Genomic DNA, 17,596 nt, shown 5'->3' on the forward strand with positions numbered 1-17,596 from the left:
GGCTGGTTTTAAGAGTGTTCTTTATTGATTTTCTAACAGGCATAAATAACTTTTCCCATAACTATTCATATGAAATGCCTAGTACTTAAACCATCACCAATCACTATATTATTCTTTCCATTAGAACTCACTGTATGAGGGTTCTGAGAAACTGCAGGGCTGTGTTGCCCCTGGTGCTATGCTAAAAGTCAAACAAAATTTTACATGGCAGATGAAACCACTAGTTTCTTAATTTTCAAAATAAAAGCAGCAGGAAGGTTCCACATTGGATAGGTGGACTGGCAGGGAAACATAAACAGGAGGAGCTTGTTTCCCCCTCCCATTCAAATTTCTTTCCTGACATCCTGCTTTTACCTACAGAAGATACATATTTGTTGCAAAAAATTGCCAGAGACAAAGGGGTTAAACAGCCCTTCCCTGCAATTTCTTTGACACAGTTTGTATAAAAGAAAATCAGTCTTGGAGGTTGCAAAGGCCAAACTCTTGGAAAAACACTGGCAGTGCAGCTCTATGCACATTTAGCTGGAAGCAGGTCCTACTTGAGTTCAGCTCCCGAATAAGGCTGCAATCCTCTATCTGCTTACCTGGGAGTTTGCCCCATTGAACTCAATGGAACTTTTTTCTACTACATGCATAGGATTATGGCCTTAAGAAGGGTTTATCACAACATCCAACTTTAAGCCAAATACTTCTGATCTAATTGCATATATGATATACAGAGATGTCCAACTGTTATAATGTCATTTGGGTCAATTATGTGAAACACTGAAAGCTCAACAATTACTGCCATATTCATGTTATAGAGTAAACTGTTGTTGCACTGTACTGTTACACATTTGACAATGTGGAGTGGGAATATTTAACTGGAAAAAGTAGGGGGATTTAGAAATTAGGACGCAGGCACCAGAGGGCATGTCAGAACCATTGCAACTAATACCTGCAGCTTCCAGAGAGACTGTCAATTCAGTGACAGAATGCTACTCCTCGTTGGAGGATATAGACTATAGCATCTTAAAAGCTACTATTTATCCAATACTGTCAACAGAGCAAATATTTTGTTAAGCGTACTGCCTTGTGATCTTCAGATGAAGGGCAGCATATAATTTTAATAATAAGTATATCAAAGGGACTATCATATATAATTATGCCTGTGCATCTGACATCAGACAGTCATTTGGGATTCCTTCACTTTACTTTTTGTTGTTATACTGCTATGCGAACAGGTAGGGAAAGCTGTATTTATTGTAGCAGTACTTTATGATAATTTTTAGTTCTTCTGATTAAGTGGCTCTACCAGCCCCTCACAGCTCCTGGATCCAGATATACCCTTTGATTCTAAGGCCATCTCTAATTCTTCCTACACATACCCACAGCTCTTTGTGCCAACATAATAACGTACAGAAACAGAGCAATTGAACAAAGTGTCTAGTAACTAACCATTTTGAATATTGATATTCAAGGGAGTGCTATAATATAAGTTAACTTTTATTATCTACCATATTAGATCAGGAAAAATTAGCATCAGCTGTGTTGGTCCAAACAATTCCACACAAAACAAACTGATCAAATGATCAAAGAACTAGAAATAGTTTTCTAATCAAGTACTTTAACCTTTCAAATTAGTTCTCATATTCTGAAAACAAAAATATTTTCTGCTCAGATCAGTCAGCATCTTATAGTTTTACACCTTAAGGTACAGCTAACAAAGGGTACATTTAGTACATCACCAGTATTAAACTGGTTTTGATGGCTACATTTTCTTAAAGAAATTAGGATCAGAACTAAATATTATGCTAGATTGAACACCTGTCCCTAGCAGTACAGCAGACTGTTTCTACTCTTAACTCCTTTTGTCTAAATATCGAAATAATTTGTTTTGTGAGGAAAAGGCCAGAAGCTGTGCTTTTTTTTTGAAACAGGCTCCAAGAATAGCCAGAGAGAGAGAGAGAGAGAATTTTCACCTCCCTCCATTGGTTTCATGGTTAGGTACTTAGCAAAAATCACCACAACTCTTCTACTCAGAGCAAATGTACCTTGAATTAAAACTCACTGAAATCAATTGTACATGTGATCAGTCTATGGCAGTTAAGTCGAAGAGCAAACATCCCACCCTCCCACCATGACAACCCTCTTCAAAATCATGGTCAAAATTTAGAACTTTTCCTGATGTTCAAAAAGCTAAAATGCTTTCATTATGGAAATGCCACCCAAGCTGCGGGTTCTCATGTGACAGCCGAGTTCTTAATCCCCATTTCCAAACCAGAATTAATAGATGGACAAATCACTCTCGGTGTCACTGTCATCCGAGGAGTCCTCCTCCTCTTCCTCCTCTGTAGAAACCAGGTGCACTTTCTTGGGACCTGTGCCTGCTTAAGAAAAAAGCACATTATACATAGATCTAGAAAAGTTAATTTCCAGCATTCTAGTAGAGTTTAACATGCCCCTTTGAAGAGAGGGTCTTGCTTGGTTCTTAATGGCCCTGAGTGCTATAGGACAAGCAATACTGGCTGCCAACTGGTGGCTGGTTTTAGGGTGTGAATGTAGGGTGTGGGGGAGGGGGAGGGTTCACCTTTTCCTCCCCAGATGAAAATCCTGACAAAAAATGGTCTCCCTCCCCCACAAGGCTGACTCTTTAACACCAATGGGTGTTTTTTAAAAAGGAAAAGCCTTACGGGAGATGTTTGTGTGTGTGTGTGTGTGTGTGTGCGCGCGCGCGCAAAATGCAGATCAGAAGTCAAATAATTGAGAATGTGTATAAGAGATATTATCTCTAACGCTTTCATTCTAGTAGCTTATGAAAAGGATTGAAAAAAGAGCAAACACTTTGTTTCTTAAAAACCAACAAATAAACCAACCAATAAACCAGACATGGTAGCTGTTGACTATGCATTTAGTGCAACCCAGTGTCAGCACCCCAGTGAGCTCCTGCCCTAGAGAGTGCACAGAGACACATCCACCCTCCAGACATCCCTGTGAACCACAGGCTCTCTTTCCACATTTCCTGTCCACCAGAACAAGAGTCATCAGACATTGGTTTATATCACTCCAGCTAAAAGGAGGATGCTGACTGCCTACGATGCTAGCCCAGGAAGGCTCCTCCATGCAGCCAGCTCTGATTCTCCCCTCCACAGAGTATGCAACAGATCTGTAGCAGGCATTTCCCTCATCAGTATCAGGGACAGAAATGTTTAAACTACTTGCTATCATGACAAAGAAAGAGAAAGAATCCAAGTTCTGTGAAAATCCTGCTGCTTTGAAGCAGTAGTGTGTGTTTGTGTGTGTGTGTGTGTGTGTGTGTGTGTGCGCGCGCCCTCTCTCACTGAAGGGGACCAAGCAAGAAGTAATTTGCAGTCCTATCTCTGAAACAAGTGAAAGGAGTGGCCCATTCTTGGATAACCTCTATGACCGGAGAGACATGTATACATAAAATGCAATTAGTGGCTTACCAGCAGAAAAGGGACTTCTTTCTTCAGAATAATCCAAGTAATCAAAATCAAAGGAGACGTGGGGATTCTGTTGGAAGGAACATTTCAGAATACTTCAGTCTACCATGCCAATATTTTAAGATCCATAAGCCACTTTTGAATGTCCAACCTACTTTGTGCTTCAGCAAGTTGCACCAAGGTTCAGTCTTCTCTTTTGCAAGGGTAATGACAGGTTCGCCATTCTTAAGGTCACAAGCTGATTTTTCTTTGATGATATTTTTCTGCAGCTCCATATCAGCCAAATAAAATCTGTCTTCTACAGAAGCACTGACAGTATTTTAAAATATTAGTTTGAAAACAGAATCAAATCATTTTTTTAATCCTTTTTGGTGAAATATTTCCTATCTACCTGAAAATGATCCTCTGGGAGAAAAACTTGCAGTCGTAGCTGGTAATATTTTGTAATTTTATCTTCAGAACAACAACATCCTGCTTTTCAAACCATTTTATTGATGGATAGAAGCTAAAAAAAGGAAAAAAACAGTGGTTAAAATGGATTTGATTTTTAAATACAAATTCCTACATAGGAATTTCCAATATCCTGGGAGTAATTCAGTTAACAAGCCATGTAATGCTACTGCTCGATTCTACAACATATAGTAAAAAGGTTTGATAATGCCAAAACTGACAGCCAATAAAGGCACATCCTCTTCAGAAGCAGCCTACCTCCGATTAGCAGATGCTTGGGAAAGCTGAGGATGGCTTTCTCCATTGGGCCCTTCTTGTGAGCTTCTCGGGAGCATCTGGTTAACTGCTGTGGTTGGACTCAACCCCCATGTGGAAAAGAATATCAACATTACAAGAGGAAAAAGAGCAAATCAGACAGAAGAGCTTGAAGAAGTATATTGGCGGGGGTGGGGTGATGGAGCTCCATTAAGAGTCTCCCCTCACGGCAATGCTCTGCAATGGAAATATGGCTGAAGCTGGCTTTTCATACATACCCTTGTCCCACAAAACAAAAAACTGTAACAGACCATACAGATCCCAAACTTTTCTCATATATACAGGCTGGGCAATTGGTTCACACACAGTGGGTGCTGTTTCCTAGAGCGTGCAGGAGGACTCCAGAAAACAGTTCCATGTTTTTATTGCAATTGTTTCCTGCCAAGACCCAAGGCAGTTTACCACTTAAAAATACTAAAACAAAGAAATGGTATAAACTATAGTTGCAGGGGAATCCTCTCTGGCAGACTGATGGGCTTCTCAGCTGCTGATGGTACTTGCTCCCTGGCATGGGTTTCCTTGCCCTACCTCAGGATACAAAGGTCTTAAAGACTCCCAGAGAAAGTGGGGCTGTTCCATCAGTTCTCTTAGGGCACTGAGGGCTCCCTGCCAGGACCAGCTGACAGCACTTGCTCCCTGAAACGGGCTTCCTTGCTTCTGCCTTCTCCCAGAGCCCATGTCCTTAGACAGCCCTAGGGAAGGTGGGGAGAAGAGGCCCTGACAGTTGTCTCAGGCCACTGATGGTCTGGTGCCCTGATTTGGGCTTCCTGGCTTCCATTAATATCCCTAACAGTGCCTAGGAGATCTAAGGGAGAAAGTAGATTCAAACTGACCAAAACAACAACAACAACAACAACAACCTTCAGAATAACAAAAAAGACTTTTGATATATTAAACAGACAAGAAGATGAGAGCTGCAGAAGGGAGGGAAAAAGACCCTCAGAACAAGTTGAAGAATAGAGAACTTAAGCAATGAAACAGATGAGAGAGCTAAGTGAAAGAAGAAGTTTCCCTTTCTAGACAGTGTTAGAAACAGATATGAAAGCTAGGAGCTAAATGGCACCTTAAAGCTACGTTATGGGTGCAACAATGGAATGTCTAGGTGCATTATTTTATAACAATACAAAACTGAAAATGAATGAACTGCAGCTAAAACATTATGTTCATTTTCCACATGGTCTAATCTTCCCCTGCCCACCCCCTAATATTCTTAAGAGGGTCTCATCTTCAGTCTTCAGAGTGTATCTGGAAGTGGGGAGGCAGAAAAAGGTCCTCCTTTCCTGCCACTCTGCAGTGTTAATCTGAAACTTAGGCGCAGTACTGTGCCCAGAGCTCAGAAACTACTTGCGCTAATGAAATTCTGTGTTGCAAAATGCGCCTAGAACAATGGGAGTTTGGAACCCTTTCTAAACAAGGTCAGGAAAGGAGCTAGAGGGACAGCACTTTGGAGCTGCCCAGGACTCAAGTTTCAACTCACCTGTTCCTATCTCTCGGAGGGGGGCCATTAACCCACTGCTTTCTAGAGTCCTTCTGCATGCCTCCAGAGAAGCAGCTATCAGCACTCAGGCCTTCATATTTTCAAGACTGAACTATACATGCTTGATATAGGGGTGCTCTCAGCAGCTCTCCAGCTTTAGATGGTGCCAACACTATGGCCCATCTTCAGCAATAGCCAAGAAAGCCCAGAGCAGCCTAACCTTGGTAATGTTTTATTGAAATACACTATGTACTTCAAGGACCCACAAGGACTCACAGAGACTGTCCCCACCAAACTTTGGAGTTCCCTTTCTTTTAAGGCTTGCCAAAGTCCATACCTGTACTTCTTCAAAAAATGGCATGAAACTGCCTTTGGCAGTCAGGGATAGGGAAGGAGATAAAAGAAAAAACCCTGCTACCCACTCAAGGCATTGGGACTGGGAACAACATAAGCTCCAAACGAAACAATTAAAATTGATACCATTCATGAGATGGCTGTAGACATTCATCTGCTTTTTTAGCTGCAGTCATTTCGTCTAAATGAAAGACAGAACAAATTAATTTTACACAGCACACACTGTAAATACAGGACTTCAGTAAAGCTATATGGGCAAATGGAAGATTTCACATTTGGCAAGCTGCATTGGGTTACTTTTTGTATATAAAAAAGCAACTGGTAAGTGCAATTCATTATTATTGTTATAACGGACCCAGATTCAGCTAACACTTGTGCTAGTGGAAGCTAGCACAGGGAGTTCCACTAGCCCACCCCCAAATTGGCTTTGGAGGATCAGTAGTACTCTCCCCCACCCCAGAGCACACGGGGGGGGGGGGGGGGGTTCCACCTAGCAAGCACAAATGAGTGCGCTGACAGAGCAATCATATTAGTATGACGTTGAATTCCATTTATGAAATTTATATCTGACTATCCTGAGCACAAACAATAAGTAATAGAACAAACAAAAAATCTTTAAAACTCCTTAAAAGAATTCTAATACAGATACAGCCTGGAAAAGATTAACTTAAATGGCTTGTTGAAAGAGGAAGATCTTCAGTAGGTGCCAAAAAGACAACCTGTCTAATATTCAATGGGGAGGAGCCACAACACTAAAAGTCTGATTCCTACATCCACCCTGAAGGTTCCTAGCACTCAGTTCAGAAGGATTCCATGGTCAATGGTTTCAAAAGTCACTGAGTGATCAAGAAAGAGTAACAGGGCCACATTTCCCATCTTTCTCCTGATAAAGGTCATCCATTAGGGTGACCAAGGCTGAATCAATCCCATAACCAGGCCTGAATCCAGACTGAAATGAGTTTGAGACTGTTTCTTTTATCCAAGACTACTTGCAATTGTTGCGCTGCAACTTTTCTGAAAAAGGGGGGAATTTGCAGCCCATCAGATCACGGCCCCTTTCACTCCCTCCCACAAGGATGCATTGGCTGCACCCTGGATCCACTTGGTCATAGCTCATTGGCAAACTTTAATCAGGCAAGGAGGACGGGAAGGCATGTTGCTGGCTACATCATCACAAGGACCTCATCCACATCCACTGAAACAAATCCTAGTAAGTTGTAGCAGCTGCTGTAGTGGATACCTCACTGGAGACTGCAGTAAATATGGATGTGGCATCAAGACTGCTACATGGGTGAGCAGTTTTACCCTCAAAGTGCTTTATGAGCAGTTCACAGTGGGCTTCCAAAGAGTCTAAAACTCCATTGCCTGAAGCAGATGCTTTGCCCCCAGGAATGATAATTTTGGTTGACGCCTTTTGCTATCCAGGGGGATGGGTGTTGAGCCTGGCAAGCTAGAGTTCAGGGTAACACTTCTTTATTCATTTTATGTACAATCTTTACAACAGAAGACTTCAAATCCAAGACAAAACAGTATATAACAAAACCTTGAGTCTCATATTTTCGTTTGTACTGATTCTTCTCAGATTCCCTTATTTTACTATTCCTTAATATTTGTCTCCTTCTTTCGGTTCCTTATCCTTAATCTCTTAGGTCCCATATATATCTAACAACTTTTCAATTAATGCCCTCACTTCCCTCCCCCTAAACCTGTTACTTCCCTTCACCCATGTGCCATCTTCTTTACTGTTGTTGTTGTTTGTTGCATTAACAGCTGTTTATATTTGTTGTTCCATATTTGTTTTAATATCATCCTATAACCTTGTGCCCTTTAAACTATTGCATATTAATTTTAGGGTCTGAAGCCAACTTTTTTTATGTAATCCCCACTCAGCCATGAAGCCACCTGATTGACTTTGGACCAGTCACTAACTCTCAGCCTAAGCTACTTCACAGAGTTGTTGTGAGGATAAATTGGACATGGAAGGCAGTGTGTATGCCACCTTCCGTTATTTGGAGATAACACACACGTGTGTGCAATCAATCAATCAATCAATCAATCATAAAGGTCCTTTCAAGGCAGCATACTTACCATGATGATTTTGTAAAGTTTCTTGAGAAAAACTCTGATTTGTAATAACATCACCCTCTTGCTCATCATTCTGCACATTGGATACGGCTTGTTCTTTGGAGGCCTGTGAATTGAGAGTAGCCTGGTCCAAGATGCTTTGTGAAGGAGATGCGGCCTGCTCACTAACCCCACACTTCAGTGGATGTATCCTAAAAGGGGTGTGTGAGATGTTACAGTGCACTTTGCTTAAAAGAACATTTTACTCATTGGATGGGCAGCAGTCCAGACACCGAGTGATGTTGGTCTCCAGCCAATATAAGGCACATTTAGGCTTCAACGTGTTCTGCAGTTCTTCCTGCTTTTTTAAACCTCCAGCTAGGGGCAGAATGTCTGCATGGAAAAAGGCTGTGATGAGGAAGGATGATGAAATACTTTCTACTTGTGTCATTTTCCTGCTCAAAAATTATACTCCCCACATTGTTTTTAATCCTCTGGTGCAAAGATTTTTACCTTTGGGTGCAACAGAAGCTTGGGCACACTGATTCTGAGTTAGAAAATGACACAAGAAGAAAGGGTTAAACAGCCTTTCACTGCTCAAATGCAGCCTGCCCCAAACTTCTGGTTTAAAAAGGAATCACCACAGGGACACTTGGGAAAGGACTCACCTAGGAGGGAAGTTTCCTTCTCTCTCTAGTCAATCTCAGCCTTAGAAACTAATTCGAGACTCCAGCACACTAGAAACCAGCTACACCCACCCCGGACACTCAAGACGTTCCACACCAAGACAAGTTTTGGAACTGAATCTATTAAACAAGGAGAGCTCTCAGAGAAAATGTGGTGAAAGCTCAACAACAGAGGTTACCAGAATAGCGAGAGTAGTTTGTCCATATGTATCCAAGAGCAAAAGCCCTACTAACTTATTTATACATTGCATTTCAAGGACTATATACCCCTCCTAAGGTGACTCACATCATAAACTGTAAAATACAGTAAAACCAATATCAAACCAAGTAATTAATGCTCAAACAGATCAACCCCAGTTTGAGAATGATACTGCAACACCCCTGAAAACTACCTAAACAGGTGTTATTAAAATGTAAGTGCTGTAAAACTAAGGAGAACAGAATGCCAGCTAATGCAATCCCTTAGCCTCTGTTATGATCTCAATATGTCATTGAACTGTTACCTTCTAATTTTAGTACACACAACACTTCCTTAGCTTGAAATTTAAAGCTTCATTATTTAAAAAGAAGAAATTGAAGTCACTCCCTTACAATGCAGGTAATTCCTTTTCCTCTTGAACAGTTTCAGCATCTCTGTATAACTTCTGGAGTTCACTTATGTGTTCTGGGTTGTCAGTTCCCATTCCAGTAGACAGGATCTTAGAACGAATATTGTATTCATTAATAGATGTTTTCAGATCTAGAAGTCTGGTGACACGAACCTGAAATTTAATTATGAATAAGTAGTATTTGCTTTCACACCACTAGTTTGCAGCTCCTTCACCCCTCAAACTTCCTAGTTATGACTATGAAACTGACCTCCTTATCTTCCTTCCTTCTGCTGCAACTATCAACTGGAGTTGAGCCCTTAGATATGGCTTAGATTGGTACATTGGTCTGTCTCTGGTGGGAGATTTCTGTGTCCAAAAGCACAGAAATTTTGGCAGGAAGTTTTTGCAATCCTTACTGATCATCACAGTCAAACCAAGTACCATACCCTATCACACCACTTGTGAATGGTACATCTGTCTGCATCTTTCTAATCCCAGATACATGTGTGCTGCCACAAGGAGGTGGTTTATCAGATTCTTACAAGGGAGATCCTTTCTGCACCCTTTAAATAAAGAGAGCAAAGCTAATCCCAGTTCTATTTCAATATCTCTGTGATGATCTGTAAGGATTGCAAAAATTTCCTGCCAAAATTTCTGTGCTTTTGGACACAGAAATCTTCCACCAGAGAAATTATTGTTTTCATTACTAATACAGATGTGGCTAAGTGTTTCTTAAAATCACTGTGAAAAGCGTGCTGTGTCAATAATGCCTCCTCTAAAAACTAGCAGCTCAAATGTTTGGGAAGATTTTCCAAACCATTTGTAAAATCTGTTTATCCATTGTTAAAATACTAAGATGGCAGTACTGGAGGCTTCTAAACCAAACTGCAGTGAATAATTCTTTTCATGGTCCTTAAATCTATAATATCCCAGCGAAACCACCTGATAATACAACCACCAAGCTGGGGGCATCTGATTTAAGTGCTGATCAAAGTGGTATAATGTGGCAAACCTGAGAAAACCAAGTATCTCGTACCACATTCCAAGTATCCCATATTCAAAAGAAGGAAGGAAGGAAGGAAGGAAGGAAGGAAGGAAGGAAGGAAGGAAGGAAAGAAAGAAAAGAAAGAAAGAAAGAAAGAAAGAAAGAAAGAAAGAAAGAAAGATTCCTCAGTACCACTTAAAAGTTCACTTCGGAATTTATTAGGCAGTTAGATAAAGTATTTAATGTTTTGCTACATACCACTGGATCCACCCAAATTGTGTTTCCCAAAGCAAGTACTATTTTTGCTTCATGAGGTTTCCCTCTGATCATCTGATTAATGTATCTCGTAACCTAACAAAAAAGAAAAATCCTCAGATATCAAATGTTTTGCTTAATACAGGCTAGTGACCTGCAAAAAGTTGTTTCAAAAAAATCAAACAAAAAAAAAAAAAATAGCTGGCCATCACTGAAACAAGTTTAGGTACCGACTTCTCTGTGTACCGTAACACAAATGAAGGTAAGAAAAAGGAGTAAACTTACTTTTGGATTCCACTCCACTTCATTATCAATGGGTTTAACTCGACAAACAATAAATTCCACTGCTTGAGGGGGCAAAGCTTGGAATTGTTCAGGTAAGTAAAGCAATTTATAATTTTGAACTTGACCAAATCTGCCTTCATCTATATACTTGATATGAACGCTATAAAATACAGAGTTTTCTCCCTTGGGTGGTACTTCAAGCACCTGGACCCTGTAACAGAATGGAAGAAAGGGAAATTAAAAAATTTCCAACATATAAGGTAAAGTTAAACCAACAGAATTCTTATGTGTTTGTATAGAAGGTTTATCTTTAAGAGATGATGCTATACTCGTAAACTTCCTTCCAGATTTCAAGAAATCTAGGACTAAAACTGCAGTTCAGCTCTGCTGTTAAAATGCAATTCTCCCTTCCTTGTAGCAGCAACATTGTTGGTGAATTCTGCTAATGAGACTTCATGACTTCACAGGCACCCACTGTACAGTGCCTATGACATCAGTGAATTCGGATCACACAGTTCTTCCCCCTGTACCAGCCATTCCAGCACAAATCTATCTTTAAAGGTTTATTTGTGTTTACATTTTTTATGGAAGTTATATTGAGGCTAAGTGCTTCCCAGATGATCCCATGGGCACCCATAAAGAAAGGAGTGGGGGATCCAAGCAAGCCTGTATAAAGCAATCCATCCAGAAATATTGAACATTTACAAATTATGTTGTACAGATTCTATTGTTAGCTGTACATCTCTGTGCCTAGGTCTGAATAGCTTTTACTGGCATAGAAAACCGCTAGGCTAGATTATACCAAAATTTGTTTGCAGAAGAAGTGAAACATTATACCTGTGGAAAGTGTTTTCTTCACGTAATCCATACACTGCTAGCTTCTCCAATGGGTCAGCAGGGACAAGATTCTTAGCTTTTTTATAAAATGCATTCACTTCATCTGCAAGAGCTGCATATGGATCTTTCTGTTTACTGACAATGCGGCCAAAGTAGTTTGTGGCATCCACAATAAAAAGAGGGAGGATCTGAAAGAGGGAAAATACATGTGAAAAGGAGTGCTGCAACTTTAGCAAATAGGCGTATTCCCAAGTCACTGGATTTAAATGTTTGTTTTAAATTCACCTGCTTCCAGCACTCATCTTTTTCAGATTGCAATAATAACAAACAAGAAAACTCATACCAACATGTAAAACATATCTTGTAATAAACATTCCAAAAGGTTTCGCCACATCCTTGCATGTGTAGAGGGTGCACTTTTCTCATGTTCTGGCCTCATTTCTGGCACTTTTAACAAATCTCTTCTTCTTTGATTGTTTCCCTCCCCTCTCTTTCCCACACGAGCCGAGTCTCTGAGACCTAAACTACATGCAAGTGAAGGACCTCTGTATGTTTTATCCAAACCTACTGGAATTATACAGAATGTGCAAGTAAGGAAAGTGGTCCATTTTAAGGAGAAAAGGCGGAAGTGAGAGAGACTGCATCCCCCCAAGGCTTCCTTCTCTGTATCATCAATCAACAAACCTCTCAGCCAGGCTCTCTTCCAGCATTAGTTCCCCAAGTGGGAACAGTACCTTGAAAGAGGGCTGTGAGAGTCTCAGCCCCCTGACTGTTGCACTCTGCTCTGGAGCTTAAAATCAGACTGAGTGCTGCTCTGCCCCACTTTCTGTCTGACTGCAGCAGATAGATTGTTAACAACACAGATCTTCCACATTCACATCTAATTTGAGTAATATACTACAACAGTGATGACAAGGCCATGTATACATAGCAGCTTGCAACCATAGGTACTCCAAAAATTTGGGGGGAAATCTAAGGTATCTTCCTACAGTAATTAAAAAGATTGCTGCTCCAGTTCCCCAGTATGCCTATTATGAAACACAGTCCAGTTTCCAGAAAGAAAGCTCAGTTTACTTTTGCCAGCATAAACAGCTATAAGGCGGGGGGGGGGGGGAATCATCTGTGAAAGATTTGCAGTGGAGGAGGAAAATTCATTTTATTATGTAAAATGAAGTTTGGGAAGGCAGAAGATCTGTGATCAGCAGATCAAAAGAAATTATCTGGAGCTCTGATTCTTTCATGCTCTGGGGCCTGAACTCTCTTCCACCAGAAGATAGATACACCACGTTTAACATGCAAGAATGAAGCTGTACTACTAACTTACCGTTACATTTCCAGTTGCAGGCAAAGTTTCATTTGTCACCTTTTGTAGCACATCTATTTGTAAACTAACTCGATGTCGATCTGGACAGCGTTTCTTATCCCTGTGACAGAATAATGATAAAAGAAGAATTCAGTATTTTAAGAGAGCAAATGCCAGGAAGGTGACAAGGCTGGTAAGAATACAGGTGACTCTTCACTTACGGCAGGGGTTACGTTCCTGGCACAAGTGAAAGCACGTAAAGTGAGGAATACCCTCTAAGGACCCTTTAAATAAATAAATAAATAAATAAATAAATAAATAAATAAATAAATAAATAAATAAATAAATAAATAATACCCTACCCATCTGGCTGGGTTTCCCCAGCCACCCTGGGTGGCTCCCAACAGAATATAAAAAACATGATAAAACATCAAACACTAAAAACTTCCCTAAACAGGGCTGTCTTCAGGTATCTTCTAAAAGTCAGATACTTGTTTCTTTCCTTGACATCTGATGGGAAGGTGTTCCACAGGGCGGGCACCACTACCAAGAAGGGCCTCTGCCTGGTTCCCTGTAACTTCACTTCTCACAGCGAGGGAACTGCCAAAAGGCCCTTGGAGCTGGATCTCAGTGTCTGGGCTGAATGATAGGGGTGGAGTCGCTCCTTCAGATATACTGAGCTGAGGCCGTTTAGGGCTTTAAAAGTCACCACCAACAGTTTGAATTGTGCTCGGAAATGTACTGGGAGCCAATGTAGGTCTTTCAGGACTGGTGTTACTGTATATGGTCTTGGCGGCCACTCCCAGTCTAGCTGCCGCATTCTGGATTACTTGTAGTTTCCAGGTCACCTTCAAAGGTAGCCCCACATAGAGCGCATTGCAGTAGTCCAAGTCGCTCTCTCTTCAATCCATATCAAAAATACTGTATCCAAAAATATCCACAACTAGAACTGAAGCTTTAGGGCTGGCAGGAGGATGGGGGATGTGCAGCAAAGCACTACCCCCCCCCTCCACATCAGCTATTAGGCTGAGAAGCATAAACAAAGTGCAGCTGCACCTCTGGTTTATTCTGGGCTTCCTCTATCCTCACTGACGTCGTCTTCGGGCTCCAGGGAATGTCTCCTTGCGAGCCATGATGATTCTCCATCGCTCTCCTGTGATTTCTGGGTTTGCATTATTCATTTCCAGGTGCCACACATATATGCAGTCATGGGTGAATCAATCACGCTTAAATGGGGTGACACCTGTAAATCATAGAATCATAGAGTTGGAATAGACCACAAGGGCCATCGAGTCCAACCCCCTGCCAAGCAGGAAACACCATCAGAGCACTCCTGACATATGGTTGTCAAGCCTCTGCTTAAAGACCTCCAAAGAAGGAGACTCCACCACACTCCTTGGCAGCAAATTCCACTGTCGAACAGCTCTTACTGTCAGGAAGTTCTTCCTAATGTTTAGGTGGAATCTTCTTTCTTGTAGTTTGGATCCATTGCTCCGTGTCCGCTTCTCTGGAGCAGCAGAAAACAACCTTTCTCCCTCCTCTATATGACATCCTTTTCTATATTTGAACATGGCTATCATATCACCCCTTAACCTCCTCTTCTCCAGGCTAAACATGCCCAGCTCCCTTAGCCGTTCCTCATAAGGCATCGTTTCCAGGCCTTTGACCATTTTGGTTGCCCTCCTCTGGACACGTTCCAGTTTGTCAGTGTCCTTCTTGAACTGTGGTGCCCAGAACTGGACACAGTACTCCAGGTGAGGTCTGACCAGAGCGGAATACAGTGGCACTATTACTTCCCATGATCTAGATGCTATACTCCTATTGATGCAGCCCAGAATTGCATTGCAAATGGCATCTGTTGGCAGGCTTTGTACTTAACAGTAAGTCCTAGCCAGAAATAAACCACAATTTCCTGTGCAGTATGCCAGTACTCAATGCTGAAAGAACTTTTACTCCACTCCAGCCAGCCTGTCTGCATCTGGAAGAGACAGACTATGAGGTTTCGCTTAACGCTACATATGACCCACTACCCGTGGGATGTTTCTCTCCTTGGCTGACTTATTGTGATTTGTTTGGTGAGAAACAGACTCTGAGCATTAGCTCACAGGCTATGCTAAACGAAGCCTCACTGCTTGTTTCTTCCAGAGGCAGGCAAGGCAGAGCAGGAGCATCTGTGCAAGAGTACCCTGGCTGCTCATGGAAAGCAATGGCTTATTTCTGATTCTGGCTTTCGGTTGCTTGCAAGAATGAAGCCAATGACAACCATCCCTACAACTGCCATGGAAAGCAGGGGGGAAATGCAGAATGCAGGACTCACAAAACCCAAGAGCTGTAATTCCCAAACTGTACACTAGGGCACGCCAGTTCACCATGAGAAATAAATTCAGAAAAAAGACTTCTGTGAGCGCCAAAGTAGTCATCCATACAGGAGGTGGCTCACTTAAATTCCACATGATTCCCTGGAGAAATCGAAAGGACTGTAGTTTGGTGGTACAGCTCATGCACTTAGGTTAAAATCACAGCCTAAATGCAGAATGCGCATTTCCAAGTGCTTTAATAATCATCCATGGAATTTCCTTCTCTTTGTTAATGCACAATATTGCTGTCTACAGGAGGCTTCCTCAACCTCGGCCCTCCAGATGTTTTGGGCCTACAACTCCCATGATCCCTAGCTAGCAGGACCATTGGTCAGGGATGATGGGAATTGTAGTCTCAAAACATCTGGAGGGCCAAGGTTGAGGAAGCCTGGTCTACAAGTTATGCATTTTCCTCTTTATAAGGTCTCTATGCCTTCTCCGGGATGCGGGTGGCGCTGTGGGTAAAACCTCAGTGCCTAGGACTTGCCGATCGTATGGTCGGCGGTTCAAATCCCCACGGCGGGGTGAGCTCCCGTCCTTCGGTCCCAGCTCCTGCCCACCTAGCAGTTCGAAAGCACCCCTAAGTGCAAGTAGATAAATAGGTACTGCTTTATAAGGTAAAGGTAAAGGTACCCCTTCCCGTACGGGCCAGTCTTGCCAGACTCTAGGGTTGTGCGCTCATCTCACTCTATAGGCTGGGAGACAGCGCTGTCCGCAGACACTTCCGGGTCACGTGGCCAGCGTGACAAGCTGCATCTGGCGAGCCAGCGCAGCACACAGAACGCCGTTTACCTTCCCGCTGGTAAGCGGTCCCTATTTATCTACTTGCACCCTTTATAGCGGGAAGGTAAACAGTGTTTCCGTGTGCTGCGCTGGTGCTGGCTCGCCAGAGCAGCGTTGTCACGCTGGCCACGTGACCCGGAAGTGTCTTCGGACAGCGCTGGCCCCCAGCCTCTTAAGTGAGATGGGCGCACAACCCTAGAGTCGGACACGACTGGCCCGTACGGGCAGGGGTACCTTTACCTTTACCTTTTATGCCTTCTCCAGCTACTGCTGAAGGATGCAGACTCTGGGTGCTGGTATAAATGTAACAGTCTCAGAGAACAAGTAAAAATGCTACATTTTTGAATAGTCCCCCCATATCACAGATGTTCTTTTTTAAAAAATCATATGCAGGTCATTTTAAAAGGAAAATTTCACAGGACACTATATAAATTTTGTCTACAGAAAAAAATATCCTAAATAAACTTCTGCCAAAATCAAATAAAATCTTTCATTAAAAAGAATTTTCCCAATATAAAAAACTAAAGTCGTTTCTACATTTATTTATTTTTAAAAATTGTTTCACAGAACTCAATCTTTATTTTGGGCCAATCTTTCCAAAGAGATCAATGGTCCATCAAGCTTCTCCCACAACCCTATCTCATAAATTTCATACCATAGAATCTCAAAGGAACCTTTTCTTCTCCACAGGATTTTAAGGCCACTTCTTTCCTTGTGCATTTTTTCTTCTTCTAGAACAAGCCATTTCTCCTCCCACCACCACTCTGCCTTGCGTTATCCAAATGTGGTGGTGAGGAACAGGTGGATAGCCCTGGCAAATCATTGACAGGAATGCCTGTACCATACAACTGACAATCTGCTTTTGCCAAGTCATATCATTTCAGAATCTAATAAGTAATTTCATTTCCCTTTGTCTTTTTAAAGGTAGGAAACTAGTTGCTAAGTTAACAGGTATTTTCTTACTTGCAAACTCCATATGCTTTAAGGTAGCGACAGAGAGGTCTTCCTTTCTTCCTGTCTTCTTTGGCCTCCAGCACTCCAGATGTAAAGTTGCATAATTCAGGTGGAATGTTGGTTTCTGTGCGTTTTAAATAATGCATTACTCCAACAGCATGGGGTGCACTCTTTTCTGTCAACAGCAAGATGGATTTTGCATTTGGCTGTTCTTTTTCCAGAGACGAAATCTTCGCAAGGGGGAGAAAATGCAACATTTGCCTTCAGTTTTTATTATCAGGTATTATAATGGGTGTTAACAACAACAACAACAACAACAAAGTAAAAAAGGTGTCTCTGCTCCAATAACCCTGCAACCAAAATTTTGACAGTGGGGCAGACAGCAGAGGGAGTGAAGCAAATGATAACATTATCAAAATCCCAGCAGATAGACTTGCACACTTAAAGTTTAATTTAAG

At 41.8% G+C, this 17,596-nt stretch overlaps 1 protein-coding gene across 4 annotated transcripts in view; it reads right to left on the bottom strand.

Annotated features, from left to right (window-relative positions):
- Nucleotides 1-3: 3 nt before the first annotated feature.
- The window catches only part of TDRD12 (tudor domain containing 12), a 39,900-nt gene continuing 22,307 nt past the window's right edge, over nt 4-17,596 (bottom strand). For 2 of the 4 annotated variants that reach the window (XM_028740334.2, XM_028740333.2), the window contains exons 21-33: nt 17,148-17,368; nt 13,066-13,165; nt 11,742-11,929; nt 10,905-11,115; nt 10,623-10,715; nt 9,381-9,550; nt 8,128-8,315; nt 6,166-6,220; nt 4,152-4,250; nt 3,835-3,948; nt 3,599-3,752; nt 3,447-3,513; nt 4-2,369 (exon numbers count right to left, since the gene is read on the bottom strand). In XM_028740334.2, the coding sequence (XP_028596167.2) occupies nt 2,266-2,369; nt 3,447-3,513; nt 3,599-3,752; nt 3,835-3,948; nt 4,152-4,250; nt 6,166-6,220; nt 8,128-8,315; nt 9,381-9,550; nt 10,623-10,715; nt 10,905-11,115; nt 11,742-11,929; nt 13,066-13,165; nt 17,148-17,368 (1,764 nt within the window). In that variant the 3' untranslated portion in view covers nt 4-2,265. The remainder of the gene's footprint in view (nt 2,370-3,446; nt 3,514-3,598; nt 3,753-3,834; nt 3,949-4,151; nt 4,251-6,165; nt 6,221-8,127; nt 8,316-9,380; nt 9,551-10,622; nt 10,716-10,904; nt 11,116-11,741; nt 11,930-13,065; nt 13,166-17,147; nt 17,369-17,596) is intronic. The other 2 variants (XM_028740338.2, XM_028740336.2) reach the window with 2 other exon arrangements.

This window comes from Podarcis muralis, chromosome 7 (genome assembly GCF_964188315.1).
Source record: "Podarcis muralis chromosome 7, rPodMur119.hap1.1, whole genome shotgun sequence".
NCBI lineage: Eukaryota > Metazoa > Chordata > Lepidosauria > Squamata > Lacertidae > Podarcis > Podarcis muralis.